We start from the raw sequence: 20,557 nt of genomic DNA on the forward strand, positions 1-20,557 counted from the left end.
CACCAGTAATAAAGAAAGAAACAAAGTATGGATCAGCAGCATGCGTCAATTCCGTAAAACATTTCGATGCGAGAATTAGCTGTTTTCTGTGCTAATAATCCCAGTTTATAAGGCAATTGTTAGATGACATCTGGAATACTGTATCCAAGTTTGGCGACCACATATCTTGAAAGATCACATGCAAAAATTAGCGAGATCTACAAAAGGGCACTCGTATAAGTATATACAAATGTATTAATGAAGTCACAACTACCAGAAGATATATAAAAACCACAGACAGTATAATCTCCGCTTTTATATGCTACAGAGTTATGGGCATTTGTTGCCCCTAGCACAATTCGATCCCATTTTTCTACTGAGTTTTGGCTCTTAAAATGGGCCATAAACAAACATAAACTTCCTCCACAATTAAGAACAGCTGAAATGGCCAGTTTTATAAAACTTCACAGGCTCCCCACGCTGATTAGATTGAAAACCCTTACTACGACTGTAAAAATAATCATTGGCAAGATTTCGGCACGACCATTCTGGTACTTGTGCGCTTGGAGAGTCTCTCAGCCTCCTCAGAGCGAATCCAACTCTGTGCCCACATCTCAGCTGTCTCCATCTATTCGACAGTTTTCTGCCTTTTCAGATACTCTCATGAGCCCACTCTTTGGATGCTGGCCTTAATAAATTTTCTTGTGACAGGGAATACAGACACTGCATCCTTAAGTTGTACTTCCCTATCCCTGATCCTTCTCCTCGAAGCTCCCCTTAATGCCGCAAGCCATTAAGGCAAGCCATCATGTCAATATAATTTTACATGAAGATGGCTTACTAACTTTTCAGTTTTCCCCCTATATATTCTTTGTACATTGTGTTGTATACAACTGCATTATACTTTGAGTTTACACCGAATATTTGACCACGACAGGACTGAAACTTCTCGAGCACCCTCCCTACAGTTCAGACCTTGCTCCCTGCGACTTTGCACTGTTCCCGCATGTGAAAATGAAGCTAAAAGGGAGGCGGTTTTCCAGTGATGAGGACCTTCTACAGGCTTGGGACAACGAGTGTGCTTTACTCCCTAGTGAAACTTGGCAGAACTGGTTTAAAGATTGGTTTCGGAGGATGGAGAGGTTTATTGATTGTAGAGGAAATTACTTTGAAAAAATTAAATAAACAAAGCTGTATTGCAAAACTTTCCTAGTACCCTTTGTATGTGGGCTGCAGAGCTGGAAACCAACCAGGCGTATTTAGAGGGAACCTAATTGAGGCATATAAGGTTCTGAGATGACGTAGCAGAGTGGTCAGGAGCGAGAATGCAATAGCACGTGCACTTTGAATGGACCGTGGTTCAAGCCCGTGACTGCTAAATATGATTACATTTGTATGATTACATTTGTATCGATGATTTATTGTAAATTCTACTGACCTGGTGGTCGTCGTGCCCGAGTATAAACAGGAACTTTTTTTTTTTTTTAAATGAATAAAGGTGAAAGTATCTTGCATAAAGGATTTCAGCACCAGGGAACATAAATTCAAATTTAGTTGAATAGTCAGGACCAAAACTATTTGATTACACCTCACATTTTTTTTTTTTTTTTTTTTTGATTTGGTAGTTGTTGGCGCATCGGCTTCTGTGGCCATATTGCACCTCCCAAGGTTTTTGCAGTACTTTGATCCAAGCCCGAGGTGGGAATCGAAACACCTCACATGTCACTTCCACACCATAACATTGCCACTTGCAAAATCTGTATTTGGGACAACACATTAGTGTTAGGAAGGAAGTCATAGGCATTTGATGCACCGGACAAAAAAAAAAAAAAAAACAAAGATAGAAAACAACCAATTATGCACTTACCTCCTCATGAAAGTAACTGTCCAGTTGATCTTTGAATTTCTTCAAGCTATCCGCTTCAACTACCTGCGAAGGCAATTTGTTTCAGTAATCAACGACTCGCTGCCTAAAAGAATACTTCCTACAATATAGCCCACATAATCGGAATCTTTCCTCGAACGGTAGTTCTTCTGCCGATCTCACGATGTGAGCTGCTAGCCTTTGGACCCTTTAAAGAAGCCCGGTCTTTTTTGAGATGTCTCCATACTTGGAAATGGTATTTCAAATAGAGTCTTACAATTGCCTCATGCAATGGAATTATGACCTCACTATCTCTATAGGATAATGTTCGATGAATTATCAATAGGACACCATGGGCTTTCTGGCTGCCTCTTTACACTGCTCAGAAAACTTCATTTCCGCCTGTATCGTAATTTTCCAGATCCCTCTGGCTTTAATTCAGTTCCACCAAGTGTATAATTTATTTTGGGCTGCTGTTCTCCAAGTGTAATACCTTGCTTGCAGACCTTAGCTGCCACTTTTCTGACCATTCTTAAAGTCTGTTCAGGTCATCCTGAAGGAGCGCTGCTTGGTACTGATCATTAACGATCCTACTAATCCTTACGTCATCTGCAAATTTTGACATCATGCCTTCTATCCCTTCGTTCGACGTCGTTTATGAGGATCAGAAACAACTGGTCCAAGAAGCAATCTTTGGGGGACCTCACTTCTGGCGTTACACCAATCTGAAGAATACCCATTTACCACAACTCTTTGCCTTCTGCCATGCAGCCATCTTAGAACCTTTCCAGTAATCCCAACATGTTCCAAATTATACAGTAACCTACCATGAGGGACTAAGTCAAATGCTTTGCTAAATTCCAAATAAACTGAAATAAACTGTGTCGAAATTGTTCTCTACATCCAGCTCATGAGTAACTGTGTCAAAATAGTTTATTTACTAGAGTAGTTAAACATGATTTTCCCTTAACAAAACCATGTATGTTCTTCAGAATGCGATTTCTATGTCCCTGGATTGAACGTTTAATCATTACCTCTAAGATTTTTCATACCACTGATATTTAGCCAATGCTCAATATCATAATAAATAAATTTTCTGTTTATATTCCGGGACGACCAAACGGTAGGAGTTCACAAGATAGACAGAATACAAGAAACAGCACCTTATTCAGCTGTCACGGGCTTGAACCCCGGTCACTCAAGGCACGTGTACTTATGCACCCACGCGCCTGACCTCTAGGCTACGGTGGCCTCGACATCGACAGACATCGGCTAAACACGCCTAACATTTTCAAACCGCTCTGAAAGTCCATTAACTTATTCTCACGATTTATCCTGTCACAGAAAACGAGTGAACTGATTTCAAAAGGATGAGTCGTGGAAAAGTCTTATCCCGTTGATTCTTTCTAGCGCGGCGTGCTGCTCTCCTTTATAGTTAATTTTTTTGCATATATTCTATATCCAATGCACTTTCCTCCAATCACAGAGAGCTGTTACATTACTTTTGGTAGGGTAACGTTTAGTACAAACTTTTTTCGCATAGTAATAACAAATTCTCTGGGAAAAAAAATCAAGCTCAAATCAGAGGTTCCTAATAATTTCTTTTAATTTTTGCTATAATAATTGCTTAATCACATGAAACTCACCATCATTATAATCTGCTGGTAAGAACCGAACATAACATGATCCGGCTTGACCCCAGGTGGGATTCTGCAGATTGTTACAACTTCCATCTGCTGTTCTGTACGGGTACGTAGGGTCACAAGTTCCATTAAATTGGCCGACACACTCCTGGTAAATCTCATTAGCAGTGGGTCCGGAATATAGCGAAGGGTTATCCACAGCACTGATTTCATCAGCCGATACGTTATATCTACAAACAGAAATCAAATAAAGTTAAAGAAAACATACCTGATCAGTTGCATATGTTGAATTCAGTTGGAAGAAGTAATTCCAATAATACAAAATATAAATAATAATGTCATTATCCGAATTACAATGTTAAATATCATTATCATTATGAAGGGAATTTTTAAAAATACTGTAAAATAAACACAGTAATGAAATTTTTTTTGTTTTTTTTCTGTCTTGGAGAACAATATGAATTATTTTCGGTATGATCTCTCGGCATGCAATAACAGTTCGTTTTTTAAGATGCTTGATATTGCCTATTTTTCCACATACGCTTTGGATATATCCTGGCAAGTAAAACTCTAGGGGTTTAATGTCAGAGGATTATGGTTGAGACCAGTTCATTGATCCTCGCTTCAAATCCAATTCTGAGGAGACTATTCGTTTAGCTGTTGTCTGAGCGGATTTGCACGGCATGTTTTTCAGCAAGATACCTGCTAGGAAAAGTGGATATAAAGCGGGAAATATATTCCAGATATTTGTCCTACACATCGGGAATGCCTGTAAAAGTTTCGTTCTGCAATATGTCAGGATATACTTTTCCTGCCACTGCGTTCAAAGAAAAAAAGGATGGGATAATTATTCTGCCCTTCCAGAAACCACACCATACCATAACACGACTAATACCTTCTTCATAAGGTGGGTTGATAGGCTTATTGTATTTGCAATTTCTCGCTAACTACGACTGCCATATAACACATTTACTTAACTTCATGCTCTTCTTTATTCAGTGTATCGTCAGCATGAATGAAGAGCGTGTCACAATTATAATAAAAAGAAAATTCCTAACCAAAACCGCCAGCCTACGGTTTAAGACCTTGCAAACCTACATGTAATTTAAATAAACTAAGAATAATTTAGTTTGTAGAAAAGGCGGCACATCTGCTGATTTCGCCTGGTCCTAATCCCGGAGAAACCTTTCTGTATTTTATGATAGCTTATCTTCAAATGTAGAATAAAACAGAGCTTTATTGAACGTTAACCTCATTGTAAATGTCGGGGTCGAATTCCATCACCGATATGAAGAACTTCCAAGCGTGACTCAATTTATTGGTCTTAGGAGCAGGTGAGTTATTTTTTGCCCGGAAGTTTTCTAGACGTTTTTACCGTCTTGAAAATGTACAGCCCCGACTTTATAGCAGATTCAATTTTTAATTATCTTTTTTTTTTTTTTTAATTTTATTTACGTACAAAACAGGGCAATACCCTTTTAACACTGCATGCATGAAACAATCAAAAGTAATCTAAACAAATACAAAATAGTTAAAACAAATAAGATTCAAAAGTAAAGTATACTTAAAATGGCAAAATGCGCAATGAAGATAAAATATCATTAATATTAAAATACAATTAATAAATAAATTACGATTGATAAATGGTAAAAACATCAGAACGTGAAAAAGGGCACTGCAGTGAAATGCCCCATTAAGAATAAAGCTGGGAGTTAAAATGCACTTTGTTCGATTTACTTATGTGATATTCTGTGGGCCACATCTGTGAAATTATGAGTTAGGGATAAAAGATAAATCTAGAATAAAATGTAGATTTAATCAATTTTAAGCAGATTTATAATAGTTAAAAGAAATCAGATGTAGGTTTGTTTGTTTGTTTGTTTGAGAAATTTTTAGGTGCATGGGCATCTATGGCCATAGTGCGCCATCAGATATAGGAAATGATCTAGATCTAAGGTATTATGTTTAAAATTGTGTTTATTAGGTTTAGCCTTCCAAAATCTCTTCTGAATTTAATAATAAAGTCTTATTTCTTGTAAGTCTTCCAGGTACATGAAAATTAATCTGTTGTAATGTGTTGGAGCACGAAACCTTATTGCGGAGAAGTTTATGGAAAAAATGGAAGTTTATGTAAAAATCAATCATTGTTCGTTTAGATAGAAGCTGGAGATTACGTTTCTCCAAATATTAATCGTATCGATCTTTACAATATCTGATCTTGCCATCTAACTTCTCAACTGCTTAATGGCGTGCCTCTGGACTTTTTCAAGTTTCGAGATCAATGTTCTGGAATGCGGTGGCCAAATAAGGGCGGCAAATTCCAGTCCAGACAGCACCAGAGTTGCATAAAGGATATTATACAGCGTGGATGAACCAAAGGTAAAAAGAAAAGCGTTTCAATAATCCGGTTAATTGGCAGCCGGCTCGAATAACACCATTATGCGTTTGGCAAAGGTACATTTTGATGGGAAGTTACTCCTAGATCTTTACAAGAAGTTACTCTAGGTAAAGTTTCCTAATTAATAAAATAGTGTGTGTGGACTACAAATATAAGGATCTGAGAAAGTCATTACGCGGAATTTTGTCACGCTTACCTTCCTCATAAGCAAAAAAATTGTACGTCTGTTTAATTGGACGCATAGGCTAAATCATTTATATATATGTTAAATAGCATAGGCCATAAGGGTAACCCTTGAGAAACTCCTACGCTTAATGTGAAAGACAAAGATAGTATTATTAACTATAACTCTGTAAATACGACAGTAAAGATAACTTTTTTATCCAAGAAAGTAATGGGTTTCTAAGCCCATAAGCATATAACTTTTGTATAAGAAATCCTGGTTAACGCAATCAAATTCACGGGATAAATCAGAAATAAATTACGTCCACTCTGTGACCTTCATCATGGACAGAGATTGCTGTTGTAGTAAGATTTTAGGAGCATCGGCGACTAAAGCCATATTGCTCCTTATCTGTAAATTGCGTGTGTTCTGAAGTCGATTTTTTGTTTGCTGGACGAAAAACCCGAGTTTCCGGGAGAAAAAACCTTGCTACCATTGCCTGAGACCGATTAATTTAGCCACGTTGTGAAAAAGGCCCATAAAAATTCCTCACGTCATCGACGGTACCATAACTCAGGTCGTTTTCAACTGGTGTGGGGAGGACTGCGATTCTTCCAACTGTGCTACCCATAAGGGGACACGGACAGAGGGACATACTGCCAAAAGGTTAGCAAATTAGTTGTTTTGGATCCTCCTTTTCACAAACTGTGTTGTTGTGGGAAAAGAAGGTGTCTAAAAAAGCAGAAATTTTGTGACAGAGTATTGAGTCCAATATCTGAGTCAGGAAGTTTAGTACAATGATCGGCCTATAATTGGTAAGTTTGTCTTTAGCATCCTTTTTGTTAATAGGGGAGCTAAAACAAGATTTGAATGCAGAAGGTTAAATACCTGTTGTAAAGGACAATTTAAAAAATGTAGAATTTGAGGCATTAAAATGTTTAGACTTTTTCCCCAAAAATTCATGTGGAATTTTATCTGGACTATTATAATAATTTTTCCTTTCTTTTCAAACAAGATAAGCAACTCAATCTGTCCTTCTAAACCGATTTAATCTTAAATGGCATAATTTATCGTTCAGATACTTATAGTCATATAAGAATCGATGCTCTTGTGATTAAGGTTGCACTACTTGCAGGTCCTAGTCAGTATCCATCGATGCAATTCTCTGTTACCTCATCAGGTCGAATCACAGGTCGAGTTTTTGAAACTGCTTCATTGAGTTTGTAACCGTTTTTTCCAACAAACTTGAGATTTTCATACTACAGAACAGAAAAACAACAATGGCACACACGCAATTAATAAAAACAAAACTACGGGAGCCTCACAGCCTTAGTTTCCTCATTATAAATTCTGAACAATTGAACCCAGTAGCTCACTCCAGATTTTCTAAAACAACGTTAAATGAAATATTTAATCGTTTAATTCCAGACAGTTATTGACACATGAAAAATATCCAGAATCAATATGTTTCTCAAGTTCTGATGAATTTCCAACTCCATCATCTATAGGCCGAATGGGCCTTTCCTTCAGACAGAATTTGTAACAAGTCCTGGAGGATTTTATAATTTCCTTATCGAAGCGGTGGATCACTAATGTTTCAAAGTGGAAAAGTTGTGCTGCAAATCCTATTTCATTGCAAACAGTCTGAAGCATATCTATCAGCAAGGTGTTTCAGACACATCATGCAATATGCAGATGAAGTGCAGCTAAATCCAGCAGAAATGCTTTTAGGATTTAATATGCAATTATGAGAGACACATGGCTGAACTTCGAGAACGTTTGTGATGAACTAGTTCAGAATATACATAGAAATGAGTAATTTTCACAGAAAATAGATAATTGCTCATAACTGAAGAGTAAATAGAGAATAGAATTTTTTTTTAACTTTAAGGTTAGCTATAACTTTTTAAGAAAGTGGAACACTTTTTAAGAAAGTGTTAAGGTTAGATTAATAGTGCGAATTTAAGACAGTAACTACTTAGTATATTGTGTGATATTGAAGTTAATATGAGCTATAAATGTTTGAAGATTTGAATTGTAAGTGTTAACATAACGGAACTAATGGCAAAGAATAAAAGTTGCAAGAACAGAGTAATTGCTGCATAGAACAGAAGAAATTTGCATAAGAATACGCAGCTTCGGTGAAGCTAATTTAATCCATTGAGAAATTCCATTTTATAACAGAAATAAGAGATGACAAGTTAAAAAACAAAGCAGAGAGTTAGAGTTATAGTAAAATAAAAATAGTTAAGAATCCGGTGGTTGGTACTAGGGCTTGCATAAAACCGAGAAATTTCAAAACCGAGTTTAACCGCAGTTTACTCTTAAAACCGGTTTTAAAACCGATTTTCTCAGACTTAGGGAAAATAATTAAAAGCTTATAACACAGGTATTTATTTTATCTTGGGTAGATTGTACAAATCGTAATCAAATCTTTTAAACAAAATCTATCACCTCTTATAGTAAAAAAAAATAAAAAAATTAAAATGTTCCAAAAAAAGTAACCAGCTTGAGATTATACAAAATTACAAATTGTATTCAAATCCTTTGAATAAAAACTATCTTCTTGTATAGTAAAAAAAAAATAATAAGCACTATAATAATAATAATAATAATAATAATAATAATAATAATAAATAAATAAATAAATAAAAATAATGTGAAAAAAAACAGCTTGGGGAAATTACTTTGCTATTTATTGCTCAGCTTTTTTCTGAAAATGATCCTTTAAAAACACAGTATATTAAGCATTTTTCCTGATAGACTTGACCTTATTTTTGTGTTAAAGAGACCAGTGATCGAAAACACTCTGTCAGATTGGACACTTGTTGGTTTAATGGTCATCAGTGCTCTATAAACTTTCTCCAGCTTTTCATTTATACTGCTAGTTGCCTCCAAAATTTTAAATTCTTTGCTGATTTCCAATTCACTCGGATATTTTGAAGGCTCTTCAGTTAATCTCTTTATTACACTACAATACTCTCGCATGAGTGTATCTCCAACATCGGAACTAGACGAGTCTTTGTTTTCTTCTAAAAGAACAGTTCGTTTATTTTCAGTTTCTTCATTCAACGCTAAGACTCCTTCGGAATGTTTTGCAAATAATCTCTGATAAATCTCTTCAGCACGCTTTTTCAAAACTTGCTTACTTGGAAAATCAAAAGTTCTTGAATCTGAATCTTCTTTCCTAAACTTTTTGGGGTTGTGTAGATATCTCAGCAAAGCCACAGTTGGCAATTTCGTCTTGCATTGTAACGCTGCAAAAGGCTTTGGTGAAACTTTAAAGTAAATGGGTTTTCTGCTGTATCAAGCTTAGCAAGCAGAAATTCTATTGAAGACTCTGCTTTAAGTAAGTCTGTATCTTCTGAGGTTATAGCCTTCAGAATCATTTCAACAGGTCGCAAAGTTTCATGTAGCAATTCAAGTGTTTTCCAGTCATCGTCAGACACAGCTTCAGTTGACAGTACTGCACATAGAGCATATGGAATGAAATTTTTCAATTTCAAAAATCTCTCAATCATATAGAATGTGCTATCCCATCTAGTTTTGCAATCTAATATAAGTTTATATTCTTTCCCATTAAATTTTGCTTTAACAAAATTTTGTAATATGTCATTTTTGGTAGGCGATTTTCGAAAAAGCTTGCAAATTTTTCTGACTTTGTTAATAGTTTGTGCAATATTGGCCATCGGATTTAAGAAATAAATGAGCTCATCGGTAAAGTCGGTTTGATAAAGCATGCCTTGCTATCTTTTTTCAACTTCTTCATCATCATTACTTTCTTCATTGTCTTTGGGAGACTCAGAGACTGTGGTACCATAAATGATTGTTTTTTCATAAAGTACATCTATAACTGACAGATGCATACAATGGGCTATTCATTGTTGATGATTAGGCGTAATTTGCTTGCCAAACTTAATCATCATTGCTGCTCCATCGGTGGTGCAGGCAACAATATCCTCATCCAAGTTCAAACCAAATTCCTTCAAGTGTCCATCCACAATTTGCTCAGTTCTTCTGCTATCAAGTGAACCATTAATCTCAATAAGACCTAACGACCAATGATTGTCTTTTGAATGCACATTTATATTCATATACCTTTTATTTTGTATAGACGTATATTCGTCTAGAGTCAATGAATACCGTTACCTTAAAATAAAATAAAAAACATAAAGCAGTTGAACGATCCAGACAAACGAACAAACAAAACAAAATGTGCGTAATTTGTGATCTTATTCAGGGTGATGAAAATTCAATGGAGGTTAATAATATCGGAAACGTTAATAAACATTTCAAAAAAAAAATTAAACTTTTTTTTGCCAAAATAAACTCTACCCACTTACTTTTCTTGCAACTTTTCGGTTGCAAACAGGAACACATGGGCGATTTCATTCAAATTTCCTGAAGTTGGATTCGATTTTTGGAGAATTTGGTGTCTTTCGGCTGCTTTATTAGTGAGTGGGCCTCCTGCATCTACAGGGAGACATGTTTTACTTTAAAAATTTGAGGAGGAACAAAAAAATCTATATTTATTTAACCCCAAATTTTTACAAAGAAAGGAAAGAACTTCTCTAGAGAAGTCCTTTCCCCATTCCCCAAGGAAAAAAAAAACTCAAATAGGAGTGTTTTAATACGGTTGTTATTATAGTAAAATTATTAGAATATCCTGTTCTAACAAAATAGCCCTTGAATTGCACAAAAAGTACAGTATGTGTATTTTTATTTGAGAATTTAAGGTTTTCTACAAGTGCAATAATTTAAAAAAACAATACCGTGTAGAATTTGGAAATAAAACTCTCCTATTCAAAACGCATCGCGAATTAAGATGAATCTAATTATATTAACATCTGTTATTACGGTTTGCGACTCACATGTTTCTGCGTCTAGTTCAGCAAGTTTATTTTTAGCGTACACAAAAGCTTCTTCGACATCTTCGGCAGTTATTTCCTCGGCATCTCTTTTTTGTCTTTGTGATAACTTTTGTGCTGCCAGTTGTCTCATAAGGAAAATGACTATGGTCAGTAGAAGACATGCTCTAGAAAATAAATTTGAAATGATCGTTTACTTTCTGTTTTTATAAACGTGATCTCTCTCTCTCTCTCTCCATTTTTATCTTTTCCCCCGACCCTTTTGAAATTCATTATAATTTTATTTATCTGCTCCTTTTTTCATTTTATTTTTAACGTGTATTTTTTTATTTATAAAGAAGCTTTATAGAGTACGCTTTAGTCAATGACATTTACTAAGAATTTTTTAATCTATCTAATTACAGCATAAATTTTCGAATGATGGTGTAAAGTTCGAATCAAAATCTTACCTTATTTTACAACGTATAGTATTCATCTCGCTTAAATTTCTAAGAGCGCAGTCCACCTGATAATAAAGTAGAATTCAACCTACAAAGAACAAACGAAGAAATTTATATTTGAAACACCATTCTTATTTAATTCTAATATGTGTTTAAAGAGCAAATAAATATCCTTCACCTATTTTAGCTACTAAGTTTGTGTGTGTAGTGCTCGCTCGCGTTCATACAGGGATTTATTACGTGCATAACTTTCACTCTCCATAGCAACCACATCTACGTCCTTTTCCACATCTATATTTTTTCCTACATAATGACAGAGAAATATAAGCAGGCACCGACTGCACCCATAATTTGCTATTTAAGGATTCTTCTCTAAATTAATGGAACCCTTTAATTTCTCAAAAATTAAGTATTTTGAAGATTTTGATCTGACGATAAGAGAGACTGGGGTCAATTGTAATATATTTTTTAAAATTTCCTTGTATAGTGAGTGATGCTCTTTATAATGAAAAGATAAATAAATGTAGGTGTACGCAGGACTGATGTTTTGTTTAAAATACACAGAAAACTCTCGCTTTAACCGATCTCAGTTTAATGGACTTCGAAAATAATGGTTGATGTCCACACCATGATTTTCGTCTATACGGATCCAAGTGAAGTTTCTGTCCCAGTCCGATGGCATTTAGCATAAGTTGAAATATTTTCACTATTAAAATGTAGTGCCATGGAGCCATAATCTTCATCGTCATCATCAACATCATCTCGTCAGCCTATCGGGTGGGCCACACATCAGTAGAGAGTTAATTGACCCTCCAGAGAGGATTCTCTAGAACTTTTCAGATTCAGTCCTGAATAAGTTTTAGTCACAGCTCGGTAAAATTTCAAGTTCTACTCCCCAAAACTGGTAAGTGCAGTAAACTACAATATTTAATGATTTTGATTTTATATTACAAAACTTATGGCAACTTCGGCGATTATATGTACTTATTGCGAGTTTAACGAACAATTGGTTTTAACAGACAGCCTTATCTCCATATCCTCACGAAAGCCAGGTTTTACTGCACATAATTTAGAAAGAACTGTAACATTTATCTTCTTTTGCGTTTTTCAAATATTTTCAGAAATGCATTTTTACAAGTACTGTATATCTAGCTTCCACTAGCTTTAATATATCGATGACTACATGAAATTTAATTTCCTTAGACCTAGAGTTATTGCTGCCGGTACTGGTTATTTATTCACAGATACCTCAGAATCCCTGTGGAAGTTGGCAAAAACAGGTGCACAGTCTTTAGTATGCAGTATTCGCGATGGGGTTTAACTAAATAGGCTTCTAAAGCTAAGTTTATCATTTGCATCCATTCTTGAATTAGAGCTGACTGTGGTTATTATTCCCGCAAAGGGACTCCAAAAAAGGCACAATTATTTCACCACAACCTGTAACCAAGTGGTTTATAAACTTCGCACACCAGCTGAGAACTGGAGCATGACTGGAGCATGTTTCTCTAACAAACCTCACTCATTTTGAAGGTAGATTGAGCAAGTGTTTTACAGTGTGCTTTTGGCCAATTATCATTGTTTGTCTAACAAACAAATGACTAATTCAGAGAATAAGCTGAAGAAAATTTATTAATTAGAATAATAATATAAATTTCAGAAACATGTCTTGCTTTAGCAGGCATTGATGAGATTGTATATTAGTTTTTTTGTCACTCGATTTCGTCTTCTTGACAAGAATAATCAATCGTTAGAACTGGCATGTTTACTATGAGTACGGACAACGAGAGGTTGACTGGTAGGAAGGCACTTGAATTATTACAGTATTAACTGAAACAAAAGGAGGGGATAATTTTGCATAAAGAAAGTTGATTGCCCAGAATTTAACGCCTCTGTTTAATTAACAAATACGGAATAACATGTTTGAAATCTGAGATCTATTAGATATGGTTTATTATCATGCATTAAATCTTGTTTATATGGTTTAATTAGTAAAGTTATTTTTCTAGAAGTAATCGAGAAAACTCACTGGAATACCATACCCGCATGCAGACTTGCTTCTAAAATAAATCATTGGGAAAATAGAAACACTAAGCCATGACAATTCAGAATGTGTTATTATTATTCAAAATATGTTCAATATTAATATACATAATTTTATAATTTATTAGTGGTATATCTGTTGTTGTTCATAATACCTGTAATTTTAGAACGGCATAAGTATTATATTATTTGTATCTCTTTTCTATGGGAACACCCCTAAAAAGCTTTTGGCTTATTCTCCCTCGTTTTTACTGTTGCCTCCCATCAAATGTAACAACAAAGAGACAAATAAACTTATTATTATTAGTAGTATATAGCTCAAAAGGTTAAGGATGATAGGCTTTTGCTGCATCGAAAAAAAAAATTATGCAATTTATATCTACTCTTATCATGCGATTCCCACCGATAGAAGTTACCGATCCAGGAGCAGCTTAATCGTCACATTATCCACCTCAACGACTCAGGGCAGTAATTTATTCCAGTGATCGATGACCATCCCTTCCATTAGTTTTCCACGATAGTTTTATTTGTGCCTCGGTGTTAAAATTCTACTTTCATTCAATTTGTATTTCTAAACTTTCAAGAAGGTTTTTTTTTTTAAATAAAGCCTGCATCGCTCAACACAACATTCCAAATGCAGTCTCATCACCTTGATTTATATAACAGAACAGTAACCTCTTTCTTCCTAGATGCAGAAGCATGGTAAATCTTTGATGAAGCACTGTACGCGCCTTCCTGAATGCCTGCTTTCACTGCGTGCTAACCTTCATCTGTATTGAAACACTCAAGCCTCATTTTTACACATAAGCTCTATTGTTATCAACGTATTATTAGTATTAACGGTCCCCAAGCTGTGTTTATGGGTTAGTTTTGTATGTTGTGCGGCTGAAAATCACCGAATAGCTCACAGGGAAAAATGCTGCACACTCTACCCGATATCAGCTAACTATAGCCTCGAATGAAGAGAGCTTTAGAAATTCCGCCATCGTCGATAGGAATTGAACCCACACCTCTCCAAAACAGTGGCAGTCCGTCACCGTATTCCATTTAAAGCGACACTTTATTAATCACTACCTAGACCTAAGTCTATCCGTGGATATTTCAGAAATTTTATTAGACAACAGGAGAAGTTATTACAACTAAAAGAAGTTATGTAATTAAAATAAAATAAAATTAACTCGAACTAACATCAAATCAAATAGGAGATGAGTGCAAGTTGGCCCCAATTAAAGAAAATAAAGCATATGCTAAGAGATGCCCTCATCCATCCAGTGGGTCGGGTTACTATCCTTGCCACTAGGAGGCGGGCCCTCTAATATCTAGCTGTTCTTAAAACCATTTTCCTCTTGAAAGCTTTAGAAATGTATTCATTAAAATAAGAAAATAGTCTTCTGTCAGCAAACAGGATCCATACACTATCGTGATTTAAAACTGTGACTGATTTTTTTAAAATAAGATCTCAAGTCAATATAATTGTTGCATTCGAACATAATATGATCAGATGGCTCAATTTTACCACAAGGACACTTAAGGACAAACCTAGCTGACATAATCTTTGAGCAAGACATGTCCAGTGATGAGGAACGCAGCGTTCAATCCAATTGGAGCAAAGGTTTTCTTGTCACATCTATAATATTTACTCTTGGCAAAAACAAAAACTTTGTCTACCTTTCTGGCTGTTATTCCGTCTAGAATGCCACAAATTATATAAATCATTCATAAATCTTTTCTTTTTAACTGTTAGGTCAGCTCTGGAATACAATCTGCTAACATCAAGGCAAGATGCTATACCCAAAATTGTAACATTAATATTATTCTTAACAAAATACACCATGCCAGAAAGGATAATCAACAAATCAACAGGAAGTCTACCTACCATCACTTGAAAAACTTCATTGGAAACTATGCGACAAGCACGAGTTCTATTCAGAAGAGAGAATCGCTGCGTTTGCAACAAATATTTTTGAATAACCGAATGGGATTCTATATACCCAAGCTCCAGAAGCATAAGCCACTATGGGGATGAATAAACAGTTATACAATAAATTGAGAGAGCATTCTGTAATTCCCCAATCGACTCTAATCACTCTCCAAACTTGGGGCAGAATAAGCGAATCTTATTCTTTAAAAATTTCATATGCTCTGTAAAGAAAAGTCCTCTAATTACAACCCCAAGTATCATCGTGTTCTAACATACCTAAGGGAGACCCCGTGTGCTGTCACGACTAGATGTCTATTCATGCTTAAACGTGTGAGGACACCTGTAATTTATAAAGTGCCCCACCGTACAGTATAAGTTATTCTGGTTCAGTACCGTGGTGGAACCATTCTTGAATTAGAGCTGACTGTGGTTATTATTCAAATAATAACCACAGTCAGAATAATGTTCAAATTTGTCTAATTTGAATATTAGTCTGTTCCTTGCTTTTATTCCTAGGCCTTAGCGCTGAGTGCTCAACCTCGTGGAAGCGGAATCATTTCCATAATCGAAAATTGAGTGGAATAAAGTGAACTAAATTTATTTGATTTTATTCTCTGGTTGTTATTTCTCATATGTTGTGCAGAACAGCTTGCTTCAGTAAGTAGTTTCCATTAAAACGGTGTACTGGTTCATATCGGCAAACAGAATTACAAACGACTAAAAGAAACTAATTTTCTGTTCATAAATAGAGATAAATTAAATTTGGATCCTCTCATATATTATTTTTGAGTTTGCCCGCAATTTGTTCATCGGTAATACTTGATTTATATCTGTCTCAAATTTATGCGTTTCATTTAGGGCGAGAGCCACTTGTCTAACCCAACACTTTTGACTTCTTTTGTTACAGGACAGCAGCTCATGTGCAATCTCTGATAGTTAAATATCTGTTCCTTTTAACTTAAAACTTTTAAATAAAGGAAATATATGTAATCTGTCGTTGGCAAATATTCACGCTTACAACCGATGTACCGCGTCTCTTCAACATATTACGAAATGAAGGTACCTCTACTCAATATGGCTTAGTACGGTTTCAATCACAGATGGCAGTAACGACATGTCTACGACCTATTTATGTTGAAGTCTACTGCTCACTCAGCCGTGTGTTAGCAGTTTTTAATTCGGAAAACAATGATTTTGATTGTGCGCATCTTATTTTAAGAAGTAAATCGTTGTTGTTTCACATTAAAATAGATGACTTAATTTCACCTTAAAACGAATAATATTCGTTTCACTGTTATTTTAACAGGTTTACCGAGGAAAATGTTTTACAAGTTTAGACATTCCAAAATTATGGCCTGTATATATGGCCTATATAAGGCCGTATTGGGAACGTCTAAACTTCTGAAAAAACTTTAACGCTTTTCGATTTCTCATTTGAAACCGTGGCAAAAGCTACAATGGAGGAATTTTAATGAAAGAATCATTCACCGGACCAGGATCAGTCAGGCATCTTCGTCCCACAAGCTCTTGTTCTGCTACGTTTACGGAGATGATATGCAACTGTATATATGACTTTGTGATGGTTTCTGATATACATCCACGAAAACTGTGTGGGTATAATTAAGAATGATAAAGGAACTTTTCCCTGCCTAAGTTGCGAGCCATTATGGACATACCAAAATAATTTTGAACCAAACTCTCTTAGACACAGTTCAATCCATGCCACAACGTGTACAGGCTGTAATTCGGCAAAATTTGGCCCTATCAGATAATGAATAAAAGTTTCTAATTTTTTGGCCAGTGAGTGCATGATACATAAACGTGGTGCTGTTGTAAGATGTAGATCTTACAAATTAAAATAGAAATATTTGTTTTGCTAAAATAAATCCAGGAAGGGCGATGGAAAGTGAGAATATTAGCATTAATGCAAATGTATTAAGTTAAAGATAGTAAGTTTTAAGATTGGATATTTAGTTTTAATGTAAATAAGGTTAAAGTTTGAAGAAACACTGGATTTAGGAATGGACAGTTTTAGAGATGCAAATTAAAATAGCGGCTAAAGGTAAACAAGTAATTTAAATAATACAAGAGACCAAACAAAGACAGCGTAATGACTAAGAAAGAGGGTGCCATTTGAGAACAGGCGTGAAAGGGTTGCTGAGGGCAAGAACAATAGCATCATGAAACGGGATTACGAAGAGTCTCTTTTGATCTAAGCCACTGTTAGAAAGTAAACAAGAAATTAGTGGACGTCCAGTGTTTTTATCAAAAGAGAACGGTGTGGATGACTGAATTTTCGATAAGTTGGCCCTATTTAGAAAGAAAGTGTGAAAACGAAAATGAGTGTTTTGGAGGTTACCGGCAAACATGAAAGTGCCATACTGCCGTGTGAAAACAAATAAGAAATTTCTAGAGAAGGGTTGGTTTGTGCGCTAGGGAGACAGCTGGGGTGAGTTGTTTTAGCAAATAGGAAGGAATGAAAAATTAAACAGTATGGAGATTGGTTGGAGTCCTCGGGGGGGGGGGGGGGGCGTTCCAAATTTGAGGGAAAGAGTAAAGTTCGGGGGCAGTAATTTGAGAAATTGTCGACTCTGTATCTGATTTCTGTGTGGCCTGGAGAAAAAGTGGTGAGTTTCGGGTTGAAGAAAAAGTAGATTTTTTGGTGGTCAAAGTTCACACCTTGTAGCAGGATGAAGAAGAAAAAAAAAAAAAAAAAAAACTTGAGAGAAAGAAAGCCTGGTATGGCATCGGGAGGCAGTGATAGGCCGTGAAGGCGGTGGTTAAGTTTAAGGTTAAGGTAAACGTGCAAGAACGAAAGCCTGGTCCGCATCGGAAGGCAGTGTACCCAAGAAAGGGAAGAAAGACTGTCTGCCACGAAGGAAGCCTGAATGCAAGGAAATTGGAAGTAGCGACCAATCCGGAACGTAAGTCTGTTCCTGTTTTTTCCTCGAATCCTGAACTCAAGGACTCATAACCTAGCTCTGTAAGCAATTGAGTAATAGCCCCTTTAAAAAAAGAACATTCCTGTTGTATTAGGCAAGTTAGTTACTAAGGTGAGGCAATTTCTTGTGAATGTTAATGATATGATAATGAAATAACGTAAGGGTGGTAAAGGGGATGACTAAGATGATAACTAGAGAGTAATTAAGGTAGAATGGGTGATCTATAGCGAATATTATTGAGGTAAGAGGTAATACATTTGCAATACATTTTGGTAATACAGTCGTAATACATTTCATGTGTTAAAGGCTAGAAACAAATATACAAAAAGTGTAATAAGAGCTGAAATGAATTTACTGATGTAAGTGATAAAAATTGGTAATGTAAGAGAATGATTGAGTAATCATCGAGGAGTCATATTTAATAAGATACAACTGATACAAACCGATGTTAATAATTTGTAAATTGAGAACAGTTGATGAGAGAGAGATAGTGTAGTGTACTGTAGTATGGTTCAAATATATGGAAATTGGTATGCTTGTATGTAATTATTTGTTTCTTTTATGTAAATGCTGTATATAATGTTCATTAAAGGTTGTAAATTTTGTAAAATAAATTTACAAAAAATAACTTATTTTGTAAATAAATGTGTCTTTAATGTTCTGCTAACACCCACTTTACACACCCTACAATCTAGAATTTTCTGCGAATTGCAGTCAGATTTGCAGAATTGGGGGCTATTGAGACTTCAGTAGGATGGACACTTCCACCCTACTGAAGTTCCACCCTATTGCAGTTAATAACAAACATTTCAATTTTATCCCCCCCACCACACTGTCTAACAGCGATAATAATTTTTTTTTTATATTCCATAATGTCTATATTAGTAGAAGCAGTTTACAGCTAATTATTTGATGAGAATATTAACAGTATTTAAGGGTCACGTAATTTCGAACCACGGTCAGCTCAGACATAGGTACTAATCCCGTACTGAATAGCGACAAAATAAAAGAATTTTGTTCATTAAAAAAAAAAAAAAAAATAGGAATCAAAATCAATTATTCAAACTGATCAAACTTCAGTTGCGATAACTGACGTCGAAGTCCCAAATCGGACTGCAGTGGGGATAACCTACTTGGAAACCCCCCTTCCTTGCTGATGTCATATTCTTCTATTGTGGCATGGTGTGGAATATGCTGACACCGGCTACAGCTGGTCTGGCTGGTGTAGGAATACACACAGGGAACGACTGCCCTCAGTGCGATCTCCTCCCACATAGGGCAACCTGGCCCCATGCTTTTAATCCCCTGGGGCTAGTCCCCTTCCCCAGTCCTCCCTGTTTTTATCCGAATATAATGGGAAGCCTGGCTCACCTCCAAGCGGAGGTGGCGGGCAACGTAGGGTCCATTAGGGCCCCTGCGGCCAAGTAGCCAGAGACACAACAACAGAAAATAACACTACTCTGACACAAATCAGACATTACACTTTTCAGGCTTTTACAGAGGTTCTGTATTTCTTCGCAAAGTACCATGGCTGTGTGGGAAACCACCGGTGGCGCCTTCCACAAAACGCTGTGCCACTATAAAAAAAATTGACGTCGAACTGTATACAGAACTTTGTCAAATATTTACCACGTTTCTATCTCAAAGTGAAAAGTATATTTTAAGTCGGTTCTGGAAAACGGAATAGAAAAAATACATTAGAGAAAGAGAGAGAGAGAAGCAGCTGCTATCTAGCTATGCAGGTATTAACATTGACTTACTTTCGGCGTCGTTTCAAAGCTGTAGAAACTCTAACTGAGATGCTGGAGGCTTTGTTTGTGAAGTGATCTTTCCTGTTGCTGACTGACGGTCTCATCTTCCTGTGGCTGTATCGGGTATTTTATTTGCACGGAACTCATTGATAACGTCACAAAACTCGTAGGGGGTTCTTTCAACCGTACAAACACTTCAGAGAACTGCATGTGTCACCACATATGCTGAAATTGTTAATGAGATTCGCTATGTATTCATTGCCACACATCAGTTAGTTATGCAACAGAATGTATTCATCGTATGCGCACCTGGGTTTCTTTTCGGAGATTGAGAATGAAGAAACAAATAGTGGTTGGAAATAATCGAACGTTAAATTATGGAAGTTTGTTCGGTGTAAATGAGACCATTAATACTTTCAGTCACAACATTTTACAACTGATTGTTATGTTTGAATGACTGATTTACACCAGGACCAGATTGTTCACTAGGTAAACTACATAGCCTCCTGAGGGCGTCCTTAATTTTTGACAGTACTGCATTTTCTGGG

The 20,557-nt window shown here is 35.9% G+C and overlaps 1 protein-coding gene across 1 annotated transcript in view; it reads right to left on the minus strand.

Annotated features, from left to right (window-relative positions):
• LOC150090314 (salivary peroxidase/catechol oxidase-like) overlaps nt 1-20,112 on the minus strand; it is a 47,724-nt gene extending 27,612 nt beyond the window's left edge. Inside the window, exons 1-5 of the mRNA XM_090389796.1 lie at nt 20,019-20,112; nt 11,365-11,443; nt 10,919-11,082; nt 10,391-10,520; nt 3,490-3,716 (exon numbers count right to left, since the gene is read on the minus strand). Of these exons, the coding sequence (XP_090245922.1) occupies nt 3,490-3,716; nt 10,391-10,520; nt 10,919-11,082; nt 11,365-11,390 (547 nt within the window). The 5' untranslated portion in view covers nt 11,391-11,443; nt 20,019-20,112. The remainder of the gene's footprint in view (nt 1-3,489; nt 3,717-10,390; nt 10,521-10,918; nt 11,083-11,364; nt 11,444-20,018) is intronic.
• Nucleotides 20,113-20,557: the final 445 nt, after the last annotated feature.

The sequence above is a fragment of the Mastigoproctus giganteus genome, chromosome 2, assembly GCF_048544385.1.
Source record: "Mastigoproctus giganteus isolate SK-2022 chromosome 2, ASM4854438v1, whole genome shotgun sequence".
Taxonomy (NCBI): Eukaryota; Metazoa; Arthropoda; class Arachnida; order Uropygi; family Thelyphonidae; genus Mastigoproctus; species Mastigoproctus giganteus.